Raw genomic sequence first — 26,471 nt, 5'->3', positions numbered from 1 at the left:
TTATACTGTGAAACAGGAGGGGGGGATTTTGGAGACTAGCATGGCAACACCCTTGGGAATCAGAATTGGCTGCAACTCGTTCCTCCTTCAAGACTTTCCTTTTTTAAAAGTTCTTGGGGTTTTGGGGCTGCGACAGCTTTCTCCTATTTCAAGATTTCTTATAATGGAATGGCTTCTAAGTTGAACCAAAAGTAGTTTTCTGAAATATTCTTAACTAATGTGTTCTATGTAGACAGTTGGTATAAATGGTGTTTTTCTGTGACAAGGGAACTAAATTGTCAATGTTTCAGTTAACAGAGACTACAGTGACACTGAATTTAGATACTTTTCAACAGAATAATACAATCACATTCAGTACCACACTGTAACAGAGGCCATGGTAACACAGAAGCAGGGATTCATATTATTCAGATACAATACAGAGAAACAGCAAATTCAAACCAACAGTCAACAAGCTGACACAATCCGTGTAATGTTTTGTCACCATTTTAAAATCACAAAGGATATTAGGCCATGTTCAGTACACTGACAAACTTGCCAAAGACAACCTGCCATACTCTTTTCCATAGGCCTCCCAGCAGCCCACAATGGTGCTGACTGAAAAGCTATTAAAATTTGAAACCATCTCATCTTCTTTTGCAAGTCTGTGGCAGGGAACAAAACATGTGTGCTGCAGAAAAGTTTGGAGCAGGGAGCTCTTCTGCCTTTTACAGCCTGATTCACATGCATATTTAGCAGCTAGAGGGGCCTTGAAACCTCTGAAATCACTTTTGGATGTTGTTCTGCTGGCAGGATTTCAACAACTATCAATGAAACATTCACCAAAAATACATCTTCATTGCCAACACAAAACAGCACAGCTAGTAAAAAAGTATTTTTATTAAGTAGCACAGACTTGCACAGCCATAAAGACAACGGGCTTTCAGAAAGTTACACAAACAACTAAATCTTGCTGTCTGTTGTTTGGTCTCAAGACTAGAATAAGGAAGTATTTTTATATTGGCAAAACAAATATGTCCCTGGAACATATGAAACTTTGACAGATTGCTGAATAGATATCATCTTAACAAGCACAACACCAAAGCATCCACCATCCAACAGCTACCTTGGAGGACACTTTGGGAACAGACATGTGATGTATTAAGATATACATTTCACGCTTGATAGATGGAAAACTTTACAGCAAAGACTAAGTGTTATAGTGTTCTAGAAGTGAAACCATGTCCAAATGCTTCATAATCAGGCAAAAAGGGCAAGAGTGACAAATTCAAAATCACAGCAACCATCATCAGTAAGCCTGAGTGTGTTCAGTGTGTCTTGTACTAGACATCTCCACAAGCAGTCTGCTTTCCAACTTAGCGCCAAAGCTACAACAGTTTCCAGGACAGATCCCATCATAAAGAAGTCTCTCACCCATCACTGCCATCCGGTTTGCTGAGCTCCAGGCGATCAGGCTGGACAGCAAAGCTGATTCTACACACGCGTCCATCCTAAAAGAGAGGCATTCATGGTTTTTAGTGGCACATACTCAAATGAACACTCCTGAAAGTGGTAAATTCATATTGTAATGTTGAATGCAATTTATAGTTTTAATGAAAAATGTTTTTATCTAGAGGTGCTGTACACTGGAAGATGTGTGCAAGACCAGTTTGCTGACTTGAAGTTCAAATAAACAAACCAATGTCAATTACTACATGCCTCTTTAGTGTGGCTAGAGCCCTGTTTAAATTGGATTATCCTAATTGGGGTGGTGTCCTGTATATAAACATCACATCCAATTTATTAAATCCAGTCTATGTCCACAATTTCTACACAACTAGAAATTAAAAACAGAAGTAATGCCCCTAGGTTTTATAGCAGTCATAAAGTCAGAGATCACCTGAAAACAATGATAAAGTTTGAATTGAAATCTTCCAAATATACTGAACTGTTTCTGGAGGGCAGCAAATAATAAACATATACTGTAGATTATTGTACTGTCTAATAAATGCTAATGGTGTATCTTTACCTCAAGGAGAAATCCTGCATGGTTTGGCCCGACAACACACTGTTTTAGGGTGGCCTGCTCCAGCAGACTAAGGTGTGGATGACTGCAATGGAAAAGAAAAAGGGACAATGACAAATGAAGCGGGATACAGGATTACAAACAAGATCATGTTTACATCAGTTGTTCAAATTAGGCAAAACAGCAAACAGTTATAATGTTAACAGAAACCTACCTGTTATAGCTGTATTTGTTGAGTTTCTCTGAGACTTCACGGAGCCTGACAAGAATAAAAAGACCATATTAATGAAAGCCGATGTACGCTGAGAGGTCAACTATGAAACACAAACCACTGATTACACATCAATCATGTTGATATCACCATAAATAATGTCGACATTTTACGCAAACACAGACAATTTAGGTGCTTTTCAAATGGCTTCAACTCATGTGCATCTTTTCAATTTATCTCATAAAGCACAATAATACAGAGACATTTAGTATATATCACTTATACAAATTTTATTGAACACAATTGTCAAACAAATGAGACAAATTAGATGCATAGCATTTGTCCCTTATTAGCATTAACAAATCTACACTGGGCACTAACAATACCATTAGTGATAAGACAACAGTGGTATAAAAGTTTGATTGTTTTGCTTGTAACGTCAGCTGATGATTGTGTGCTTGCTACTGCTGCACACATGTAAAACATCAGTGTCATAAGCTGTCAAACAAAGTTGACTACACACAGGATATGAGAGCACAGGTCACAGCTCTGAGTGAGAGGTGAGACTCTAATCTGATCATGTCAATGTATACACACAATAGCAAACGGTACAAAAATATTTAGTTCTGGTCATATGTTAGAACAACATTTGATTAAATTATCTAAGTCAGTTGAGGGTATCAAGGGGCTTCAAAAAATTTTCAATCCCCATGAGCCTCAGTGGTTATTGCTATGGTAAAGATATATGGGATATTTGCCTTTATTGACAGGACAGCTCAAGATCGACAGTGAAGGGGGAGAGAGAGAGAGAGAGAAGAAATGACACGCAGCCAAGGGCTACAAGTCGAACTCAAACCCTTGGCCGCTGCCACGAAGACTATCAGGGCGCCCCCCCAGGACTGTAGTATATTTAAATCACATTGCATTAAGAATCAAGTTTCTGCAGTGATCCTAATAAATCCAGAATTAAAATGTAAATAATAAACATACTGTACTTCCAGAGTTATACAAAGATCTTCAGGATAACAGAATTTTATGCTCAGTCATTGGACCTTTCCCAGTACAACGCTCCTTGCCTTTTTATCAATTAACCAACTGTTTGTTTTTTCAGTAGACTGTCTCCTTTTTATTCCATACCCATCCATGCCATGGAAGTATCCATCTGCCAGTAACCCAACATTGCTCATGCAGAAAATGAAAGGACTTTTTATTTCTGATACTTCCACCCAAAATACCTCCTCCCATCTCACTACAATTGCAAGTGTCTAGAGCGCTACTACAACATCACAATTTTTAAACTTGTAATGAATGATGTACCAAAAACTAAACATTCAAGAATTGCTGTGAACTTTAAGCATAGTCTCCTCTAACACTTGTAAAAGTGGTTTGGCCAAATTTAATTGCCTGGCTGTTGCAGTCTATGTATCTACATCTGGAGGGCAAACAATGAAGATGGTCATTATTAGAAATGTACTTCCTGAAGAAAAACCTTCCATACTCAAATCCAATACAGGCAAACAATGTACTTTATGACAAGCTGTTGGTTTACCAGGTCATGTAACCTCTTTACACCTGATAGTCAGTGGGCTTGCAGTTATTTGATCTCGCTTAACTACTTATGTGGTCTGAGATGTATTCTATCTAGCATCTTGTCAAGAAACATACATCAACTGTTCCCACCTATTTGGCCTATGCTGTCATCTTGGATATATAGTCCTGTAAACTCCCACACGTGGTCATTACACAAAGATATAGAGGAACTGAGGCACCTGTTGTGATGAATGACATTTTGGTTTAGAGGGCAATCACATTCTTAACTGACAGCAGGAAGCTCGTCCTCAGTCGTAAGTGTAAATGGGTAAGACACAAATGGTAAAGGTATAAATCTCCTCACAGTACAGAAGCACATTAAAAGCTCATGCATCAGTGAAAACACTACAGGACGGTAAGAGAAAATGACACAAAGCATCCAGGTCAGTCACTCACTAACCTACAAGTCAAACAAATGGACCCACCGTCTACTCGACTCAATGAGCCATTTAAAAACAGTTTCACTACAGCACAGCAAAAAAAAAACCATATTAAACACCCATCTCACTACAGGGGAACACAACTTACACTGTACTAAACTAATGTGTCCAGGCAGATCTCAGTTAGGTCAAACAAACCACTGGCATTTGGTTGAGGAAATCTGACCGGATGTTCATGCCAGGCAAGCACTTCTAATGAGTCAAGCTGGACCAAGCATTTTTTTTTTTCAGATAGAAGCACTTATCTGCCTTGACAACTGCAAGTTCCTTCATGGGAAAGAGAGAGGAGGGGGCCTCCCAGCAGCACATGGTGACTGTAGCATGCAATGGCATGCATGCCTGGGGATGAAACAGCCATGACCTCCTTAAGGAACCAATGGTCCATACCACCAAGATGTATGTATGAGTGGCTTTTTTCAATAAGATTTGTTGGGGGCACAGTTAACTGAGTTTTCCTGTCAGTCAAACCAAAGCTGCCCCCCCCCCCCAGACTTTGATGTACACCAACCTGAAAAGCATTCAAACACTCTGAGCCTATATGCAGTTCTTAATCTCAAGGTCATTCTAAAAACACTTCTCAACCTCTTTGTCTTTAAGTAGAACAGCTCATTAATCAGTTCAATCTCAATGGATGATATAAATAGGTTTATCATAAATCACATGTTCTGCCAAAATACAGGTCGCACACGATGTCCTGGACCTTTCTTACAACTACATCTAACTAATGATCTCTTCAGTTTCGATATTTCCTAAAGTAAAACCCATTAAACCTAGTGTGATCCACGCCAGCAGCATGTCACTACTAACACATATTGTGTGCCACTGAATTATCTGTTCGTATGTGCTGTGTGCACTTAGTATTTGGGTAACAGCAAAAATAAATAAAATGTTCGATGATCATGTGAAAACTGAAGAATCCAGCATCCATCACACACACACACACTTTATAAGCCTGGGCTTGTCCCCTTATTAAAGCAGATAACAGGATTAATGTGAATGCAATGTTGCTAACTGTGCTTCACTGCATATTTTAGATATTTATCTCAGTGCGCAATGTTCAAAACAGGCAATTTGGGTAATTATTTCCGGCCATGTTAGCAAGGAAATGGTGTCATTAAACTTTCAAAAACACCCTGACACAAAAGACACCGAAACACAAATATTTGGCTTTGTCAAGAGCGTGGTAGCGAATTCGCTTGCTAGCATTAGCGGCTAGCTATCGGTTAGCTGACGTTAGCTACTTCATTGATCATGATAATCAACGAGACGCCCACAAAACAAACACTGACACATGTCAAAAGAGTGCATATGTTATTTATACACGAAATCCCGTATATTTTCCAACAACGTTGTGTTTTACGACCTTTATTTCCCTCTCTTTTCCCCATCCCCCAACCCGCATTGTCTATCTCAACTTTGACTGTGAGCCAATCCTTCCAGAGGACCAAGGAAACAGCCTGCTAGCGTTAGCTCTCCGTGCGATAGCCAGTTAACGGGTTAGCATCTCTGTTAGCATCTCTGTTAGCATCTCTGTTAGCACTGGACCGACTGTTTAGGTAGCAGGAGGCTAACGAGGATTGTTCAAGATGCCGGGCCTTGTTTCAACCCTAGGGGGTCATTTAAATAATTTAAACCCGAATGCACACGCATGACAATGTCAACATCGTTCGTAAATACAACCTTGAATACTATATACCACACCCCGCATATAAATATTGATTTAAATTCTTCTTTTCCACGGGCCGCAACAAAATACCTGTCATTGAGCTGATCCTCGGTCCCGGGCAACGGGTGAACCACGAAGTGTATAGATGTCATGGGGTCAATCCAAAATCACACACAGACGTGTGAAAGATGTGGAAATTGTTATTCTTTCGATTACTGTATATATGTGGATTCATATGAATCGTTTAATGGCGAAAAACCTCGAGTTTAGATCCCAGCCTCCTCACCCACATGCCGCCATCTTAACTCTACCAAGCTTCTTCTCTGTGTGTTGATTAGTGCACATGCAACCGCTCCGCTGGTTGGACCCCGAGCACAAACAGGAAATGTGTTAAATTGGATGGGATTGGCCTCAAGAAGAAAGGCAAGACTACTGTAATCAAAAATACTACACTTTCACACTCCTAAGTCTTTGTTCTCACCCGGTTTAGCCGATGCATCTTTGTTTATTTGCATTTTCAAGGACCTGCAATCATTTTCAGGTCTATTACTGTACCACAAAGGCAAAGGAAAGGGTTAAGTACAGCTAGGCTACCTCTTCACAAGATAAAACAATGGGATATCAAAATACAAGCCTGACTGATCATCCAGGGCTGTCAAGACTCAAGACAAACGAGAAAAATCGTGCTTTTTGTTTATCTACCAGCACAGTCGATTATTCCACATGCTGTTTTACCAGTCAAAACTTGAAATAAAATGCACAAATTTAACCATTATTCTCGTATTATGATGTGCTTCTTCATCAGGGAAACTATCATTTAAATCACCAAAGACGTTACATTTATTTGTGATTATATTTATTTTGTTTGATATAAGAATATTGTTTACAGATGTAATTTTGCAAGATATTTCAAACAACATTTCCTCCATACCCAACATAAGTAGGTAAGAATAGTAAGAATATGACCTGAATACAGACCTAAATTCTGCGCTTATGGAATAAACGATATTATATAGTCCTATATATAATTTTATATTTTAAGTCTATATCATGATGTGCGTGGTGTTGGTTTGTGCTTTAAAGACATGAGTATACAATAGCCACCATTCTGTGACCAACCAAGACTTAACATTATGTCACATAATCTTAAGGGAGCAACGTGGCTATACTTGGCATATTGTCAGCATCACTCGGGGAATGGAAAAATTCATGTGAGACCCTCAATTTAATGCTGCTATTCTTACTCTAGAATTATATTTAAAACTGAACCAACTCAGATCTGAGCTCTATAAAGGGAAGGGAACTGGGATTGTGTTCATGTTGGGCTCCCTCCCATGGAAAACTTGTAATATCCCCACATCATCTAAACCCTATGAAATCCGGGAAATGATATAAGCAGCAGTGGTGTGAGTGTGCTCCCTTTTTCAGAAATAAGCAAAAGACAGGGGCAGAGAAATTAAAGTTTAATGTAAACCTTGTGTAATACTGACAAAGTAAAAGTTTACTTTGAGCGGTGCTTATTTCTTGGCCCATTCTCTGGATGTAAGAGGGGGAACTGGCCTAGATATTGTAGACATTAGGGAGAGGAGGGGGCAGAGTAAATCATCACATAGTATGGATCAAAAGTTGACATGTAACTACTCAAATAAACTAATAATCAAGAACGAGTTTTGTGTTTCTTGCTGGCTAAATACACAAGACTTCTTTACAATGGTTCTTTCTTTAGTGCAAAAAAAAACGGTTATAAAAACACCTTCATCTTGGTCAGTTTGTAAAGAAAATAAAAAGCAGTCTAAACAGATAGCAGACTGGAATATGTAACTAATCTTTGATTATCTGTCTAATCTACAGCCTAATCCAATAATAGCTTTTGTCTTTTTACACCAGCAGGTGGCAGGATTTACCTTCCATTATGAGATCAGAATTGGTCTGCCATGCTAAATCTGAAAGTATTTGCCCCTTTGCTGCACTGCTCCTCCAAGTATATGACTGTGCATGTGGACATATAGAGGTATGTACTGTAGGTAGGTAGCTCCAGACCTCAGAACTATCCAGGATGGCTATTACTCAAATATTACTGTATTCAAATTTTCAAGAAATACCCTCAACAGCTGGAACTGAAACGTACCAAACAAGACATCAAGACAATCTGATATGAGTTCCCATTTAACCAAAGCCGCTGAGAAAGAAAGAACCTGTTTTAACAAAAATGACTGGTCTTATTGTTATACTATATGTTCATGTAGTCTGGCTGAGTAAGCCTACATGTTTAGTTAAGTATCAGGTGGTCATCTAGAATAGAAGAAGACAAACATCACATGAACGAATGCATGTCACTAATAGAGTTTTATTAAACAATTTAGGCCTATAATAGTATCTTTTAGTTTTTTACTTGCAGTACTGTATATTTTCATTTGATTTGATTTTAAAAACCACATGTCATTTAATCAGCAGAGACACATGTTAAGGATTTTTTCTTTGTGTTTACTCAGTTCAGTACAGAGGATAATGAAGCCAGTTCCATTGCCCTGCCAAAAAAACAACCCTGTAACCTTTTTCAAGAATGAAGTCAAACAAAACCCCAGATATCGCCTGAGCTATTTTTAAGTATTGGGCACTGGGTTATCAAATGACCTCTGGTGTTTTTAAATATGGGTACAAAGAGTCCGAGCCAGGAAACTGCACGGCCATCAGAGGAAGGCTGGTGGGTTTGCAGATTGAGAAAATGAGTAAATTCATGCAGAAAATAATTTCACTAAAATAGTCCTTAAACATGGATACAAGGCATACTTTATTCTACTTTATGAGCTGTTATGCAACTGAATTTTCCACCAAGAGAAACCAAGAGAGAACAAGAGAGACCCACAGCTAAACCACCACAACTGATAACTTATTGAACCACGTCCATTCAAAGATCAGTGGACCAGCACCAGCTCCTGTCAGTCAGGCCACAACCAGAAGTGTAAGGTATGCCCAGTGAGGTAACACGATCACTGGCTAGAGAGTAAGACTTTTAAAATAACTCCCCTTAGTGGTGTCTGTGGCATATCTTTACAGATCCAGGGCAGGACCGTCCATGAGGGTCAACTCTGCCGGTTTACACCAGGTCAGTCCAGGCCTCAGGCACAAACCCTCTGCTCCGAACACCCAGTCAGTCACAGATGCTGCACAGCTTAAAGGGCATTATGCTGGCCTGCATGCACACAAGGAATAAAGAGAAGTAACGAGCTGTCTTCTAAGAGGCTTTTACTTTTTGGAGAGAGACAAACACCCAATTTTGTAAAAGCAAAAGTAAACAGTGAGCCCTTGTTCCCTTAGCCTCACTTGCCATTCAACTCTTTTTTTGGCTGCTACTGTGTGGGAAGCTATAACATCTGGAGCAATGCTGCCATTAGATTCTAACAAAATCCACTTTGCACAATATCACAAGGATGTTGTAAAGTTCTGCTCAAAAGAGCATGGCCATTGTAACTAGTTAACACCGGCCAAGAATCTGGGTCTCTATTGCGTCATGCTTATAAAACCAGGGCAACCCGATTGGCCGAAGACCAGTAATATGGCACAGGACCCACGATGTGTTCTTTTGTGCCATGGCTGCTCACTCTGCAGTGTTAGGAGCTTGATAATCCTTTTAATGTAGATAAAAGACTAAACCATGCTGGACTAAGCCATTATAACAGAGGTCATTTCATAATTTTGTTTTGCACGTTATCTATAAAAGACAGTTCTGCAAAATGAATTATATGTTTGCACAAATCGATATTTTTATGATGACTACAGACTGAGTAACTTTGTGTAATGTGAAAGGCGTTTCTACTAACAAACCCACAGAGCAGTGGTGGTCTCCGGCTGTTTTAGGGGTGGGGCTAAAAATAAATAAAAAAGGACACAGGACAGTAAGTTGTGATGCATTTATGGTGAAATAGCTTAGTCAGTGTTAGGATTAGCTTAGATATGTTGGTGAAGCGGGTTGTCCACTAACCACAAGGTTTGTGGTTCAAACAGCTGCCCAGTGCTCATAGTGGATAAGATGGTGAAATGCAGAGGACACATTTCATTTCCATGTATGTAAATGCTAAAACTTACAATTAAGGCTAAGGGCTGAAAAGCTATAGCCCTGATTCAGTGAGGTACATCAGTTAAAGGACCACTCCAGCAAATTAGTGTTGCACTTCTGTAAGGTTAGAGGATTGCAGAGAGACAGACTTTAAAAAGAATGGTCAGAATCAGTGCAGCAGAGGCTAAATGCTGGATCTGGGTCGGAGTTATTACAATGTTTTTTTCATTAGTTTTTATTTCGTTTTTGATGTTTATTTTGATGTTCTTCTCAATGCAGTTTAGTTTCAGTTACTGGGTTTGCTTGTTTCAGTTTAGTTTTTATTGTTTGAAAATGTTTCGTTTTTATTTGTTTCAGTTTCAGTTTTAGTTTGAGTTTTTTCATTATAATATGGGGGTTATTTGCCAGGGGTAAGAATTTAAGAAGTTCAGAATAGGTATTACAAAACAAACTCACAGTCATGATGATGTAGACGTCCCAGTCTCAGTAAACAATATGTACCATTGCCTCCTCATGCTTGTTGGTATAAATTTGACCAAATTGAAAAAACTAAAGACATTTTCTGTATATTTATTTTATTTTTGTTAGTTTTGTATGTATTTTTTTCAGTTTTCATTTGTATTTCAAACCTATTTTTAGTTATAACCAAAATTACCTAAATGGGACAATGAGCATCAGCAGGGTTTTTCTTACACTTTAGAAAGCTTTCTGCAGAGCCAGATAAGACACAGCTGTTCTCACAGGCCAGTACTCTCCATGATAAGTAACATGACTTTTATGTGTAAAATTGGTGGAGTGCCTCTTAATTGCTGCAGTCACACAATACAAAGAACATGTAATCATACATATGCATCAGTCAATTCAGCACTCAGACATACACACACCGAGAATGTGATCAAAGTCTTGATTACAGCTTTACAAAGATGCACAGAGAGTAAAAGTTAAGGAAATAGAAAAAATAAGACATTAGATATGTTTGGTATCTTTAAGAAAAACATCTTTATGAATAAAATGCACATTATAACATGGACATGTGGGTTTACAGAATATATAAGAATGTGAAAATAACTTATAGCTTGCTATACATACAGTAGGTACAGAAATAACGACAATTTAATGATCAATTTACGAATTACAATGTTCTAGTTCTGAACTGTTAGCTGTCCTAAAACACTTTGAATTGGGTTTTCTTACTTAACTTTCCCAAGAGGATTTATTTTAAATTTATTTTATTTATTTATTTAAAAAGATCCTCTTTCATACACACTAGTATACATGGTGAATAGTGGATAAACTGCCCCATATTGTGATAAGAGGCACTTTCTCAGAAAGCAGAACAAAAGTGTGAACAATGGTTTCAGTTTAAAGGTAGAACCAGGATGTTGTTGTTCAAAATGTTAAATTAAACATTTAAGGAGATACTGATTGTAAAACACACACACACACACACACACACACACACACACAAAACCCAGAATTATTTGTTTATGTCACTTGCACTGAGACTCTTTTCTCTTCCAGCAGCTCATTCCTGGATATGCTTTTGAGGAACACCCCACAGCGCCAGACTCAGTCACAGTGTTGTGTTTGTCTGCGTGTGTATTTCTCCATTGTGTGTCCACAGTCTGCCTTTTGTTCTGGTTCTCTGTGCTGTGCAGGAAGGTCTAGACAGATGACACTTACCTAATCCACAGGGCTGCCTGAGGCCATCTCCTGTTGGCTGACCTCTCTCTCTCTCACACACACAAAGGACAAGAAGCCTGCTAATTGGAACAGCAGTCACATTAGAAAGAAAAAAAAAAGTTCATGTAGGTAAGAACGTGAGGTCAGATCAATTTCAAGAACTTTTGTCACCTTGCGCCAGTTTGATCCCTCTTCCAGTTCACCAATGAGAAATGGATTTCCAAAGGCAAAATGTATTCCTCTCACATACGAGTGATGCATATAGTGAAGCTACTGACAAATCACTATGAATTTAGTTCAAAATGTTTAAAAATGATAAGAGCAAAATATCGTAGCCCTTCCTATTGCAACACATAACCGTTGTAGGCCAAAATAAGATTAAAATAAATTTATTTTGCTATTATACATGTTCCTTTTTTCTTGTTGCATGGTTGTGATTTATCATTTTGCATTCGTCTGCTTTCATTTGGTTGTTGAAGTATTTTGTGAAATTGCCAAATAAATGAAGTTTATTACAACACTATTATAATCTCAGAGGCGTTTCATCTCTGTAGGAATGGCCTCATACAGTATGTGACCTGATATCAAAGCAGATGCGATCCATCAGCCAAAAAAACAAAACAAAAACATGAATATGTAGATTTAGATTTTAGGTTAATTTATTTGCACAATAATACACAACAGAATCACAAATAAAAGAAAATAAGTAAGTTACCTCACCACAATACACATTACGAGCAAATACAAAAAACTTTTTATCCACAAGCTGCATCTTCCAGAACTGCAGATTTAATATCATTTACAGCCAAAACTTCTAAACCAGTTCATAAAAATCCTGGAGAAAAAATTCTGGGTACAGTTCAAAGTTGAATAAACACTGGTTCAGTCAACCTAGACCTGCACATGTGATATAATTTTGGCACAGATGGGACCCCATACTCTTTTGTCAATTAACAAACTTTTGCAGAGAAAGTTTGACCTTCCTTTACTCCACATTTAGATACAAGTATGGTAAAATGGTTAAATATTAAAACTTTATCACAATGCTTACAAAAAGACTTTAAATCTCGAGTAACCTATATTCAGAACCTACACCTATCGCAGAGATGTCTTCCAGTTTCGTTTCACCAAAACATGATTAGTCATAGGAGGTGTGTGTCTGCTACGGCTGATGAAGAGGCTGAAGTGACTCATCCAGAAGGCGATGATGATGTGTGTGTGTGTGTGTGTGTGTGTGTGTGTGTGTGTGTGTGTGTGTGTGTATTGTGGGGAGGGTGGGTGACGGGAAGTGTGGACAGGAATGTTTTTCACACGCCCATGCTGTTGTGTACCACGCTGCCTCCACGGAGCCGTCAGGCCCCGATCACGCACCGAGTCTCTCTCCCATTGGTCGGCGCCCAACACACCTTTGCCTCCTATTGGCCGAGGTGTTAAGCCAGGCCCCTCTTTTCCCCACCGGGTTTGAAACGATGAATGGGAACGCGCCTGAGGAGAAAACTGGGAATCATACAATTTTGGTTTCACACAAGAGACCAGTGCTCGGCAGTTAAACCAGGTTCCTGAACACCTCACACAGACTCACATAAGATGTAAGTATATATATATTCCTTTATATATTCAATATTATAGCACATTTATTTCTTCTGATAACAAGTACTTTAACTTATAGGAGGACGTGCTTTTATATATTTAATAATAAATAGTGTAATTTTGTTTGTTTTATCTCTAATTATTGTTGTCAAGCTTTAGTGTGAGCAGCTTATATCTAGGTCAGAGTTCATTAGTATACCAGCAGCTTCATCAGTGATGGCTGTTGAGGAGTGTGTCTGCAGTGTGTGGATGTGTATGTGCTGGGAAGGTCAGGGAGGGGTTGTTAAGTATTGTGGGACTGTTTGTGTAAGCAGCACAGTTGGTGCTTTTGTCCCCCGGGGAAGTAGGTGAAAGGTCCCCAGTGCTGAAGAGCAGCAGCTGATCATGCTCACTTCACATGCTCCTTTGCATATTCTTATGTATGTGTTGACTTAATGGCAAAATCAATAAGCTTTAAAGCATTGATTGAGCACACTGAGACACGTGGACTGCGTATGTCCACTTACATAATGTACGCAGTGTAGGGTTAACTGTATGCACAGCTTTAAATCCAGCATGGTTACAGCTGGTCTATTGAAGAAAAGTTCATTAAGAGACAGCAATGTGTCACATGTTGAAAATGTATGGTGAAAATCAAATGAAAGAGCAGGCCATGGTGATGTGTTTTACTCATTTATGCTCTTTTATTAGAGTTGCAACATGGAAGTTCAGGAGCTCTACTCAGACATCCAGTGTGAATTCCAGCCCGCTCCTTTGGGTGCAGGTGACATGGAGGCTGTGGAGGCTCTGATGTCCATGACTAAGCACTGGAAGACCCAGAGCTTCAGACACTCCAGACCCCTGACTCCGTCCTCAGACTGCTCAGAGGACGACTCTGTCCCCCTTGGTTCTACTGTGCTACATGACTCTCCTTTGGTAAGTGATACAGATGGGCTCAGAGGTTTTGCATAATCTGGTGTTGGATATGGAAATGTTTATGTTTATGCTCTACTACTTGCATTTAGTTGCAAACCTGCATCTACTTTCATCTGTAAAGTCATCTCTAATCAACTCTGACTTCACCCCATACTTAGTGCCTCACCAGGTGTTAAGACACTAGTAAATTTGTAAATCATAATCATAATAATGTTTGTTTATGTAGGACTCAACAAATTACAAAGTTCTTTACAAAGGCAAACAGGAAGCCATGAAAAACAACAAGAATATTCAAGTACATACTGAACATTTTAAGTTAAATATCAAGAACAAACTGATGAAAAAAGACTTATATAGTATACAAAAACATACACAAATACACATGCACATACAACTTAAAATTAAATTAAGGCTATATGATAAGAGTGGGGTTTGCAGCAGTGAGTTCAAATAAGATGCCTGTTTTGCAAGATAGAATTTGTCAGTGAAACCCTCCTTTCTTTTCAGTGTATGACTCCGCCGTACAGTCCTCCCCACTTTGAGGCCACCCACCCGCCCTCAGCAGCAGCTGGAAGTCCAAACTGGCAGCCAACACAAGAGACTCATCTGCACACACACGTTGCTGCTTCTCAGCAACGATTTCAGTGCACCAGTGTAATACGCCACACTTCAGATGGCCGGAGCTGCTCCTATAAGGTCCATTCTGTCTCCGGGGAAGTCGGATTCACTCATACAAAAGACTCTAAAACAGACCTGAGCTCTGAAGATAGGCTCAATGACAGAGATTCAATAGGGAATATTGTAACACAGTGTGACTCTAATGCAGCCACGCCACAGAAACCTGTCACTGTGACTTTGCCACATGCAGTTTTAGTCAGCCAGACGAAGATGAGTCCTGTATGCCTGGATGATAAATCAACAAACACACATCGGGTTGTCTCCTCTGTCCTGGCTGGTGGCCCTGGGGTCTCTCCTGTGCCTGTCTACTGCCAGATTCTTCCTGTCTCCTCTCCTTCCACCCCTGTTACAGCCTCTGAGAGTCAGAAACAACAACTACTACCTATCCCATCAGCACTGCTGATGCACACACAGCCACAACAGCAGCACAAACTCAAACCACCACAGCAAACCCAAGCAGCTTCACCTCCTGCTCAGGTCTTTCTCCTAGGGGGTCAGGTGGCAAGAGGCCCCGTAATGCTCTTTGTCCCTCAGCCGGCAGTTCCTACACTCTACGTCCAGCCAGCACTGGTGACACCTGGTGGCACCAAGCTACCAGCCATCGCCCCCTCTCCTGGCCCTGCCTTGATGGAGCAAAGACAAAGCCCTCTGCAGCCAGAAGTGTCCCGGGTACGCAGTCATGTTTGTCCCCGTGACGACTGCAGCAAGACCTACTTCAAGAGCTCCCACCTCAAGGCCCACATGAGGACACATACAGGTAAGAGATGAAAGTATATGCATTTTATTAATAGGGCACTTTTCTGGATACTAAAACACACAAAGCCAATAAAAGTCAGCATCACTTGCAAAAAATATGGCACATGCATGAAAAGACTTCACTCTCTTCCAACAGGTGAGAAGCCCTTCAAGTGCAAGTGGGAGGGCTGCGAGAGGCGGTTCGCTCGCTCCGATGAGCTGTCTCGCCACCGACGCACCCACACGGGGGAGAAAAGGTTTGCCTGCCCTGTGTGCCTCAGCCGCTTCGTGCGTAGCGACCACCTGGCCAAGCACGCCCGGCGACACCAAGCAGCGAGGAAGACGCCCTGCTGGGCGTTAGAGGTCACCCAGTCTGCTGACCACACAGCTTCCACAACACTCTACGTTCAACAAACTCTGTGCGAGGCGTCCTGATGATACACCAAAGTGAAAACTGTGAGACTGAATGAGAGGCTTTTGTGCTCGAGTCTCAAAGAATGCACAGAGGGGAGTGTGTGCCTGATTTTTACACGTCATCATTCAGTTTCTGAACTGAAAATGAAGCATGTAAATCCTTGGCTACTGAGCTGTTCCCTAGTGATTATAGTTGAATATGAACGAGGTAATGAGGCTGTTTACATTCAAACGACTGTATCACCTTAAACTGAGCAATTACACTAAATACTGTTCTGTAAGTAACATTCACTTTTACAAATGAATAGTAAATATACTTTTAGTTTACTTTTAAGTGATATGTGACCAAAGAATGTTGAATATTATATTCTATCTTTTGTGACATATGAGAATCTATTTGTTATACAATTTTGCACAGCTGTTTTCTTGCAGGGAAAACAGATTTCTTTATTAAACTTTAACGCCTATATTTTTTCTTGGTCCAGCTTTTTGTGTAGTGTCTGTCCAGCCTATTTTACATCCATACAATGACAATGAGTTAGACGAACTAGTGTTGTTCCATAGTCTCTACATTATTTTGACCTGTTAGTTTCAAACCAAATCCCTTTTAGCCTGTGGTCACATCATCCAGGATGAGAACTAGGTTAAGTCATCATGTTACAAGAAGCATTTCTAAAAGTAGTTATCAGTTATGTCAGCAGGTCTGTGTAATGGCAGCAAGGTGTTACTGATAATAAAACACAGACACAGTGATTCACAGTCCAGTTGATGAGGTGTTTATTACATGTTGAGCACAATTACGTGTTTTTAACAGGCAAATGCCCGATAAGTCATCATGCCTTAGACACAGACGGGGAGAAAATTTCACAGATATGATATACACTTTGCAAGTATACTTCCACAGTCGGGAAATAATATTCTTCCAACACAGTCAGAAATGTTGAAAAAACATTTTCAAACAAATTCAGTAGAAATACTGATAGAGCAAAAAGTAAGGGTTTTAGCATTATAAATGTATTTGTTTTTTTAAAAAGACCCCATATTGTCATGTCAGCTGATTCGTTATCCATCAACACTTCCCTTGTTCCATCTGCGGCACATACTGTGTAATGAACCTGCTTTGCTATGTCGTGGCATAGCAGCTACCTGCTGGTCCAAGTGAGCTACTCAGCTCTTTAGAAAAACACTGAAACACCAGTTTACTGGTGAACACTGAACCATTAGCTTCCCAACCACACCAGGGCAGACTGCACTAATCATTGTTCCAGGAGTGGATTTCATGCACACTGATCACACAGATGAGTAAGCGCATCTCCATATGCAAGTTTCCATTTCAAACAAACTGAGAATGACGACAGATTTTAAATGTAATAATGAAATCAAAAAATCACACAAAATTATCTATACAACCAATCAAAATCATAAATACACATCTTGTAGCAAAGTAGCCTAAAACACCTCAGAACTGTGTTTCTGTTTAAATACACTGCTTCACTCAGGGATACATATCTTACTTTACAAGACTGGCAACAGCAATGAATATATAGATAATACATTTGTCAAATATAATCATTTAAAATAATTATATGTCTACTGTATGAGTGTGAACTATAGTGCCATGGGATGCCCAAAGCAAGGGCAAGATGCATCTCTTGTTGGAGCTCATCCATTTTGTTGCATACAAATGAACATCTACTTGGGTTTTCTGGGTTTAATCACTTACAATACTTTACATTGGGGGTTTTGAGATGAATTCAGTCTGGTCCCAGCAATTTCAAGCATTATCTGCACTGTTCATCCCAGAGGAATGTAGGCCAGAGGAAGCTAGCAGCAGAAATCAGTAAAGAAAAGGTTAAAGTCTTCCTGGGCTGATGATTGCTAAGCTGGGACAGACAGAGCAGCCTCTGTTTGGCAGGAATTGAGGAAATAAGGGACCAATGAGAAGTTCTTCAATGTAGCCTCATGGGTGACACCAGTGTCCTGCATCTCGAACCTGGTGGAGGAAAATGAAGAGTCAAGGACACTATCTGCAGATTTTTTTTTAACATTCTCAAGGTTTCTTGAGACTCAACATTTAAAAATACTCCTCCAAGGAGCTCCTTACCAGTCCCTAGAGGAGATGACATAGTATACAGGGGGTGAAGGTGAGTCAGTGGCGGTGCACAGGGGCTGACCCAGACTGTACGCTCCTGCTTGGGTAAACATGAGCCAGTCTCCGATGTTGAGCTCAGGCAACAGACAGTGCTCCACTACCTGGTCCAGGTCATCCCCAGAGGGACCCCACAGGCTGCTGCCAAACACTGGAGCATTCAGGGCTGTGTTCTGCAAACATACAGGGCAGAGATCATCTATTTAGTAATCAAACACATAATGATCTTCATCAACTGGAGATGATAACAGGTCGACGGATCGGAATATCATGGCCAGTTAAGAACAATGAAATAATGAAATTAAGTTTCCTACAACTGTGTTTCTTCCCCTCCGATTACATAACCTATTATGGCTCAGAGCAGAAGATAATTCTTATTCTACAGTGCGTAAACGTATCCACCTCCTTATTAGGATGTAACACTAACAAGTGTGTATTTAATCAAAGATAAAATAAATGTATCTCAAAAGTTTTGAGAAGCATAGAGAACGTAAAGTTTTGTGGTTACATCTTGATCCATAGAGAATGTTTGAGACTCACCTTGTGAACAGATGGAGCAGCGATCAGTGTTTCAGAGAGTTTGCTGGCAAATGATCCATACACTCCCTCGTTCATGTAGTATTGGAACTCTGGCTCATCGTTGGGAGATGGATCATCTGTTCAGAGAGATGGTAGCTACTGTTTGTGGCTGTTGGATTGACTTTACAGACTGCATCTTTCATGCAACAGCTGCATTACATTTCTAAAGTTGTAATGTTGCCAATTCCTGGACATTCAAAATGGCTTCCCCATGACCCTGCAGGATGCTGTATAAAACTTGCTCATGTTAAGTCTGTTTTCTTGTCTGTAAATAAGTCCTAGTCCTATATTTGAAATATATAACCTTACTGAATATCATGCCACTGACCATGTGACTGGTCCTGCCGATCGCGTGCCACAACCTCTTTGGAGATGACGTTCACAGCCAGAGTGAAAGCAGAGGACACGAAGAAGCTGCCAGGCTCCGCAATGATGGAAACTCCAGCAGAAGAAGGGAAATATAGGTCCACCATAGACATGACTGTGCTATTGATCTGCAAGAGTTGACAGCGGTAAAAAGTAGGAACCAAAAAAGGGTAGGTCTTTAAAAAAGACATTTTGAAAAGCAGATAGAAAGATACTGACCAGTTCCAGCTGCGTCTCAGAGCCACTGAAGCCACTGCCAATATCTAGGATTTTCATGTTGAAGCCAATTTCCTCCTGAGGCAGACAAAGGCTTGTAAATGTGTAACCAAAACACCAAAGATTACCAAGTGAGAGTTTCTAGAGCTGTTGCACGTGTCCAAAACATAAAGCACAGAGTCACAGAACTGAACAGTGCAACTAACAACATAATATTTAACATGACTTACTCCCATATCAAAGACACAACGGGCATCAGATATGGCATGGATGTACACCTGGTCATCCTTACAGGAGCTGGAAATGTGAGATCTGCCAAAGAAAAGGACATGGTTAATCTTCAAACGTTGACATCTTCACAATAAGTTAAAATTCTATCCTGTAGCAGGTTGGACTGAATAATAATTAGTCATTCGTTCAAGAGAGAGCTGAGAATATGTGTATTTCTTCACAGTGCATATCTGCAAGCCTCACCTGACTCCAACCACCTGCACACCCAATTCCTTTGCCTTCTCCAGCAGATGCCTGCAGTCCTTGAGGGAGCAGCCAAACGTCATGCTCATCTCATCGTCCTGGCTAGATGCTTCCGTTGAAACCTGTAGCAGCAGCCTGAATTAAATACAGGATCTTGGTTACTGGTTTGCGGAGAAAAAAAGAAACCAGATGAGTTGAGAAGGTGACACATTATATCCCAAAATGTCTGCAGCTCAGACCAAATGATTTTATACAGTCGGATTTGACAGAAAGCCTTTTGATAATGGCAATCCTAATATGCCAGACGGTGGGAAACAACACACTGTATGACACAGCGTAAGATGGACAGCATTTAATGACTCCTAAAAAGTGGCACAATTGCACCAATCCAATTACTTGACAATGTTGAAAAGGCAGCTTTTGAGTCACATGATCATTGACACTCGGACTAATGCTCATCAAGCACTTACTTGGCATTGGGATGGCAGCGAGAAATCTTGCGAAGCTCCGCTTCATTATCACACACCAGGAGGTCAATGCCGTTCTTAGCAGCATATTTAATCTGGGAGACTTGTTTGCAAACACCGCTGTAGATGATGTCTTCTGAGGGAATACCGTGGCTTTGTACCAGCTCAAGCTCAGACTAAAATACAAAAAGACAAAGACAGAACAGTATTACACAAATATAATGTATGTGGGCTAGACATTTCATCATACATCCTGCATGGTTTACTACAGACAGGAGATATGATCAACAATTTCTGAAAAGGTCGGCACTGAGGTACTCTGACCACTTGGTGGTGCCTATAGGTCTATTCTACAGCTTGTGGACCAAGAGTTGTGCAATATTAACCCCAATAAATATACAAGTAGTTGCCCTGGTAGAGACAGGGGTGGTGCATTACTGGATGCAATTACTACTTTGTAAAATGGGAAACGTGGATAATGTGATTATTTTCTGTGGAGAAACCTGAACCGACAACAGTGACCTAACATGCTTGTGAGAGAGTACCTTGTTGGTGCAAATGAATCCAGTGCCAAGGGCAGCCAGAACTTCAATAACAGTTGGACTGCTGTTGCATCTAACAGCGTAGTAGGGTCGAATTTGGGCCATGTGGGTTCGCCAGCGAACATGCTGCCTCATTATAACTCCCAGGTCTGCTACAAAGAATGCATTCTTCTCAGACTGAGGAAGAAGGAAACATACATGCGGTCGAGTCAGAAGAAATACACACTGCAAGCTTTTGCACAACCGTCTGTGTGGAACTATACCACATGTAATAAACAATACAATACAGTAACAGGTGTTCGAGACTATTCTAATACCATAAGAAATTCAGGTTTAGAAAAACGTGCTAAATGTACATGTTGTTGCAGTGAGAGCCCTTACCAGAGTTTGTTCATAAATGTGATTGTCAATCACGTCACAGAGGGCCGTGCCTCCCTCCAGTAGACCAACAGAATACTGTGGTTCATCAGTTATCCCTTTCATCCTCTCAACCGTTTTCTTCTAATCCGACAGGCATAAAGAATGTGGCTAGTCCAAAGTGGTCTTGCTCGCTCCCTCTCGAGCCCCTGGGGTCCTAGACTTATGCAACAAACTGTACAAGAGAAATAAAAAAGTTCACATACGACACAAAGCCCAAGAAGCATAACAATTCAATCATATTTGGATATTTACTCATTGATGTTGTCCAACTCTCTTCTAGTTTATTCAGTGGCTGGAACCTAAACCTTTCTGATGAGATCCCCAATCAAACAAGTCATTTTCAGTGAGCATCCAATCAGAGCACAGAGCAGGCTCCACATTACAGGACAGCTTTGTGGAAGAGGCCTATTCTTCTGAAAAGCCGCTGTGAAAACACAGAGTCTGGGGCACAGGGTTCATTTACTTTACCATCAATTACTCCCAACAATCACCATGAATCCCTGAGCTGGTGACCCGTAAAGCTTCTTTTTGATGGCATTAAACAAGGTACAATACTGGCGGCATTGGTGTCACAACTTCACTTTCAATAATGATGTACAATACATCAGAGAGGCGCAGTAGTCTGGACTGGAGCAGATGTGACATGGCTGTGGCATTGGGAGGTCAAAAAGGGAGACCAACAATGTGTCTAGAAAGCCTGCTGTATTGCTGACAACTGTGACAAGGCAGGGGCTACTGCTCCAAAAAAGGGCAATCACTGACAGACGTGTACAAGGGAAGTAAAATCACTGGATGATCAAGACACTGAAATCAAGTTCACATGAGACTACAAATTATGTTGGTCAAAGTCTTCAGTGTTGGTTATTGCTCCCCCAAACCCTGTAAAGTGCAATATTGTGCATGAATAATGGACAGACGGACATAGGTATATTTACAGAGCCTTTTTCATGTCACTGTAAAGGAAAATCTAGTTATTGCAAATTTTCCAAACTGTATAGGTTTCAATTATTAAATCCTCTGTAGGAACATGAGTTAAACATGGACTGCGAGATGGCTCAACCCTAACATCTCTTTAAAAATCAACCAGGATGTTACATAACTTTGAAGATGCTTAACTATGTCTTTCATAACGTTTCACTTTTGAAAGAAGTGATAGCATTAATGGGATATACAGTTAGTATAGTTAATGCATTATATTCACAAACAAAGTAGAAAGAACTACTTAGAACATGTAACTATTAGCAGAATTAATATCCATCTGTAACCTAATGCATCTCTCTCTTATTGCAACTAAATTGGGGCAGGAGAAAAACTACTGCAGATAAAAGCAGTCCAGAGCACCGCCATTCTATTATAATAGAAGTGCTGAAAATAGATCTGAAATGCATGATCTAAAATAACTAGAAACTGTTTTTGATTCATGTGGAGCATGCATCTTGTTAATACACCCTTTTTAGTCCTTCTGTCAAGAGTTCATTAATAATTAATAAACAATGATACTTGTCCATTAAAACAGACACACACAAATGCAAAAATAGTTTTATTACTTCTACTATGAAAACATCCTCAGTCAAACAATCAAAGAGGATGTATTCATTCTTACAGCTAACGTACTCACATGGATGAGTCCTGGGATGAACTCCTCCACTATCAGCTAGGATCCCAAGGTGGCTCGGCGTTGAAGTCAAATGGCTCTCGGTATAGAGCTGCCCCTAGATCCTCGGGATAGTTGTTGTACACCTGCAAAGGGACATTTTAGGATAGGAGACAAAGGAATCAGTCACCGACAGATCAACATCTCTGACAAGGAGAGCGACTGTCTCTCCGCTGACATATGATCCAGTCTACCTTAACATGCAGTGTGTGTGCACTAAAATCTCTAAAGTGGTTGAGTACAACAGGTGAGCGGTTGCGCAGGCGACATGTTGAGTGATAAAAGGCCATGGTAAGAGAGCCTGGGAGTTCATGGGAGTGGTATTAAGAAATGACTGTTAAGGGTTTACCTTGTGCGTAGTAACACAAGTTACATAACGTTACATATTTCCTGTAATGGCTGTTTTTAAATGTATCCGTTGCTAGTTTGGCCCATCGTCCGTAGTGAACGTAACTTAACTGACGCAATCATGACTAGCGTTAGCAGTTCTCAATGAATTTACGTTACCATGTTAACATAGCAACAGCTAACAGTATTTTCACAGCCTTGCACTTACTACACAAATAGCAAGCCGCCGGCTACCAATTCAAAACCACATACCTAACGTTAGCTATCCCGCTATCCTAACAGGTTGGTAACGTTAGCACAAGGTATTAGCGTCAGCTACCTAGCAACACACAGTGTAGCTAAGCTAAATATTGTTTTACAAAAAATATAACACATTTTTCAGTAGCTAATGATGCTACTAACCATTACTTTATCTCTTATGGCTAAGTTAGCGTTTATGGCTCGCTGGCAAACGGACGCTACCTTCCCAGGTTAATATAACAACATGCTAAGTAGCAGGCTAAAACGCGGTTAGCTAAGATTACTTACGTCTGCTGAAAACCCAAATGAGGGGACAGAACGCTTTTTCTTTTTAGGCGGAATTTTTAAAGAGTGGTGGGGTTACTAAGAGAGAAAAGGATAGCTGCCATGGACGTGGTGGATTAGGTCGAGTTATTGTCGTCCGAGGTTTTGTCGATGAAAGCTAGTAGGGATCATTTGTAAGGACCGAGCGGAAGGCAACAGTGGAGGTCGAGTGAGCGCTGAGACGGACCGACGCACGGTAACGTTAACGTTACATACCATAAAAGTACGAGAATATCCGGTTGAATTATCAAAATAAAATCCACATTAACCAACATATTGCAACTTTTTTTTAGTAATACAAAGCACCAGTGTGGAAATGAAAACACACTAAAATAAGATATTGATCTGCTAAATGTATTTTTAAGGAAATGTTCATTCATCTTTAAAATGACTACCGAATTACAAATTATATAAAAAATTTTCCGGTCTGCTTCTACTTAAATATGGGGAGTTTGACACATTTAAGATGGGCGGAGTTTAGAGCTGTCAAACACAAAGACAACGACATCAGTTTTACGGTAATAAATGACATGTGCAACATTTATTAATTGACGCATTTAGCCATAAATTACTACAATAATTAATCCTAGCCCTAACTTGCAATAATAACATATAATGATAATAAGGATATATAATAATAATAATAATAATAATAATAATAATCAAAATTATAATAATATTGATATATAATTCAATAATATTAATAATAATCTAAAGATGAGTATGTTGTTATATTTTTTCCCCATACACTTCACAGAATAATTCAAAAATATTCCAGAAACCGTGAGATTAAAATGTATCTTCAGCAATAAAAACACAGATTGGTTGACTACAAGCTATATCTGTAATAACCTGTATAAACAGTATATTAAAACAGTTAACCTGTAAAAAATGTCCAAGAATTACCTGTGTTATGTCTTCATTGTGTTCCCCATGGCTCAGTAATAAGGACAAAATGCTGTCCAATAAAGTTAGCAGAATTTTCCTTTTTTCCTTGCAGCCAAAGTCAACAGTTGCAAAGCGTCAGTCCCATGAGTAATAACTAGATGGGTGCATGTCTTTTGCTTCAAGCAAGTAAGTTCAAGCTCAGACTGGATTTCCCCGTCCCTTTGCCTTTGTTGATGTGACTTTGAGAAGTTGTGCCTGCCTCTGAAAATGCAGGGTCTGGGGCCGTGTTATTTCCAAGGAGATAAATTTGCATGTCTCCCTCCTCAACACTGGAGGAGGAGGGTGCCAAGGAAAGCTCTGCTACTGTTAACTAAACAGAAGGGAAGTGTTTTCTCTGGGGCCTTTTTTTTTTGACTCCATATCCGTACTGACATCATCTTTATCTTAAAAGACGTAGACCTGAGCATAAAATCCTTAATTCAATGTCTAATGCCACAGTGGTCATACATAGGTATTTAGAGGTTTTAATGCATATTTTATTTTCCTTATTCAATATTAATTTACTAATTATAAGAATCTATAATATAATTTCTTTGCATATTTCTTTAGTAATATTGGAACATATATCTATGAAAATGCGTATTGGAGTTCACCATTAAGATGATCTTTTTGTAATGATCCACTCGTGTTTGTCCTGGAGTCAAAGTCCATTTTCAGTAGTGTCTGTTTAGTCTTTGGGCACTCAATGTTCCCTTGATTCAGTGTTTTCAAGAACTGTTACAGAGTGACAGAGACCTACAGTACGGTCTTTGATTAACTAAAAAATGCAGCAAAATATGTATGGAATGCACATAAGAACAATTATGTTCTCACTTCTAAACTTTGCATGGTGTTGGGTTTTCTAGGATTCAATAAAAAAATGTCCTAGTCTATCCAGATGTACCTATTCGAGCAAAGCAAAATTGCCTACATCTTTATCAAGCTGATCGTTCCACATTAAATAGTGCATGATGTGTTGTTTTTTTTTACCAACTAACCAGAACAGTTGTGAATTTACTGTGATATTAAGATGAGCTTTGAGCAGCCCTCAGGAAAAAATAAACAATAGCAGCATTTGTTTCACTAATAAAACTACAGCTTAGAGTCCATTGTGAAGGCTGAAGAGGCAATGTCTTTTTCTCAGACTGCAACACAAAAGCTGTTCCGTGTTTTGTGCCTGTTTTCTCCGACACTAAATGAGACTATGTATATATAAGCCTAATCACACATAGCATCTAAAGTGGCTTCCAGTAAAGCACAATGTTTTATTTCCATTGTTTGGATCATAATAGCCACCGCAGCCATTGGGTATGCGACAACGGGACATGTGTACCACCCACTGTGAGGGCAAATACTCCAGTGGCTGCATTGTGCCGCAGGAATTCTTATTTGCAAACATTGCAAACAGATTACATCAACAGACAGATTTAGAAAGACCCAACATAGATTAACCCTGACTGACCAAAAGTCTCCAGTCAGAGGAATAAACATCAGATTCCAGCAAAGGCAACATAAAATAAAACAGTAAATTCAACTAAATTAATTGCCCTCTTTGTTTTCAAGTACATTATTAATGTATTATTATAAATAAAAGGATGACCGGATAAGACACCTATAAATCTACAGTATCTACATATTTGAGTTACAGTAATTGATTTACTCATTACGTGGACATGAGTGACTGGATAAACCCATCATGAATTGGTCTTACGCAACAGACTGGTGTTGTAAGTGTTGTTCAGTCACTCAGCAGCTCTTTTTGCCAAAGAATGTTGCTAAGT

General features: G+C 39.8%; 3 protein-coding genes across 12 annotated transcripts in view; 1 reads left to right on the top strand and 2 right to left on the bottom strand.

Annotated features, from left to right (window-relative positions):
• Window positions 1–6,248, bottom strand: part of ubr5 (ubiquitin protein ligase E3 component n-recognin 5) — a 32,026-nt gene extending 25,778 nt beyond the window's left edge. For all 9 annotated transcript variants that reach the window (XM_051405189.1, XM_051405190.1, XM_051405192.1 and 6 more), the window contains exons 1-4: window positions 6,003–6,248; window positions 2,220–2,264; window positions 2,009–2,090; window positions 1,414–1,490 (exon numbers count right to left, since the gene is read on the bottom strand). In XM_051405189.1, the coding sequence (XP_051261149.1) occupies window positions 1,414–1,490; window positions 2,009–2,090; window positions 2,220–2,264; window positions 6,003–6,064 (266 nt within the window). In that variant the 5' untranslated portion in view covers window positions 6,065–6,248. The remainder of the gene's footprint in view (window positions 1–1,413; window positions 1,491–2,008; window positions 2,091–2,219; window positions 2,265–6,002) is intronic.
• Window positions 6,249–13,088: 6,840 nt separating this feature from the next.
• Window positions 13,089–16,453, top strand: LOC127366397 (Krueppel-like factor 10). The gene is made up of 4 exons (XM_051405240.1): window positions 13,089–13,241; window positions 13,933–14,157; window positions 14,665–15,592; window positions 15,728–16,453. The coding sequence occupies exons 2-4, from the start codon at window positions 13,942–13,944 to the stop codon at window positions 16,003–16,005; spliced, it is 1,422 nt and encodes a 473-aa protein (XP_051261200.1). The 5' UTR covers window positions 13,089–13,241; window positions 13,933–13,941; the 3' UTR covers window positions 16,006–16,453.
• A 284-nt stretch (window positions 16,454–16,737) lies between these two features.
• LOC127366398 (antizyme inhibitor 1) lies at window positions 16,738–24,901 on the bottom strand. 2 transcript variants are annotated; one of them, XM_051405242.1, is made up of 12 exons: window positions 24,670–24,901; window positions 22,816–22,937; window positions 21,159–21,369; window positions 20,781–20,954; window positions 20,239–20,411; window positions 19,769–19,903; window positions 19,525–19,606; window positions 19,298–19,372; window positions 19,041–19,206; window positions 18,674–18,789; window positions 18,089–18,306; window positions 16,738–17,977 (listed from the first exon to the last, which is right to left on the bottom strand). In XM_051405242.1, exons 3-12 carry the CDS (start codon window positions 21,258–21,260, stop codon window positions 17,863–17,865), a joined length of 1,356 nt encoding a protein of 451 aa, XP_051261202.1. In that variant the 5' UTR covers window positions 21,261–21,369; window positions 22,816–22,937; window positions 24,670–24,901; the 3' UTR covers window positions 16,738–17,862. The 2 variants fall into 2 exon arrangements, with proteins under 2 accessions (XP_051261202.1, XP_051261201.1); XM_051405241.1 differs by lacking the exon at window positions 24,670–24,901 and adding an exon at window positions 23,728–23,951.
• Window positions 24,902–26,471: the final 1,570 nt, after the last annotated feature.

This window comes from Dicentrarchus labrax, unplaced genomic scaffold, assembly GCF_905237075.1.
Source record: "Dicentrarchus labrax unplaced genomic scaffold, dlabrax2021, whole genome shotgun sequence".
Taxonomy (NCBI): Eukaryota; Metazoa; Chordata; class Actinopteri; family Moronidae; genus Dicentrarchus; species Dicentrarchus labrax.
This window is presented reverse-complemented; position numbering and strand designations above follow the sequence as displayed.

Excerpts from the sequence above, each read along its gene's own strand:
- LOC127366397 (XM_051405240.1), top strand. The coding sequence starts at position 13,942 with ATGGAAGTTCAGGAGCTCTACTCAGACATCCAGTGTGAATTCCAGCCC. Across the intron at positions 14,158-14,664 it reads TGCTACATGACTCTCCTTTG|TGTATGACTCCGCCGTACAG; the intron begins GTAAGTGATACA and ends CTTTCTTTTCAG. Across the intron at positions 15,593-15,727 it reads CCACATGAGGACACATACAG|GTGAGAAGCCCTTCAAGTGC; the intron begins GTAAGAGATGAA and ends CTCTTCCAACAG.
- LOC127366398 (XM_051405242.1), bottom strand. The coding sequence starts at position 21,260 with ATGAAAGGGATAACTGATGAACCACAGTATTCTGTTGGTCTACTGGAG. Across the intron at positions 19,207-19,297 it reads CTGAGACGCAGCTGGAACTG|ATCAATAGCACAGTCATGTC; the intron begins GTCAGTATCTTT and ends CAACTCTTGCAG. Across the intron at positions 18,790-19,040 it reads TCGGCAGGACCAGTCACATG|ATGATCCATCTCCCAACGAT; the intron begins GTCAGTGGCATG and ends CTCTCTGAACAG.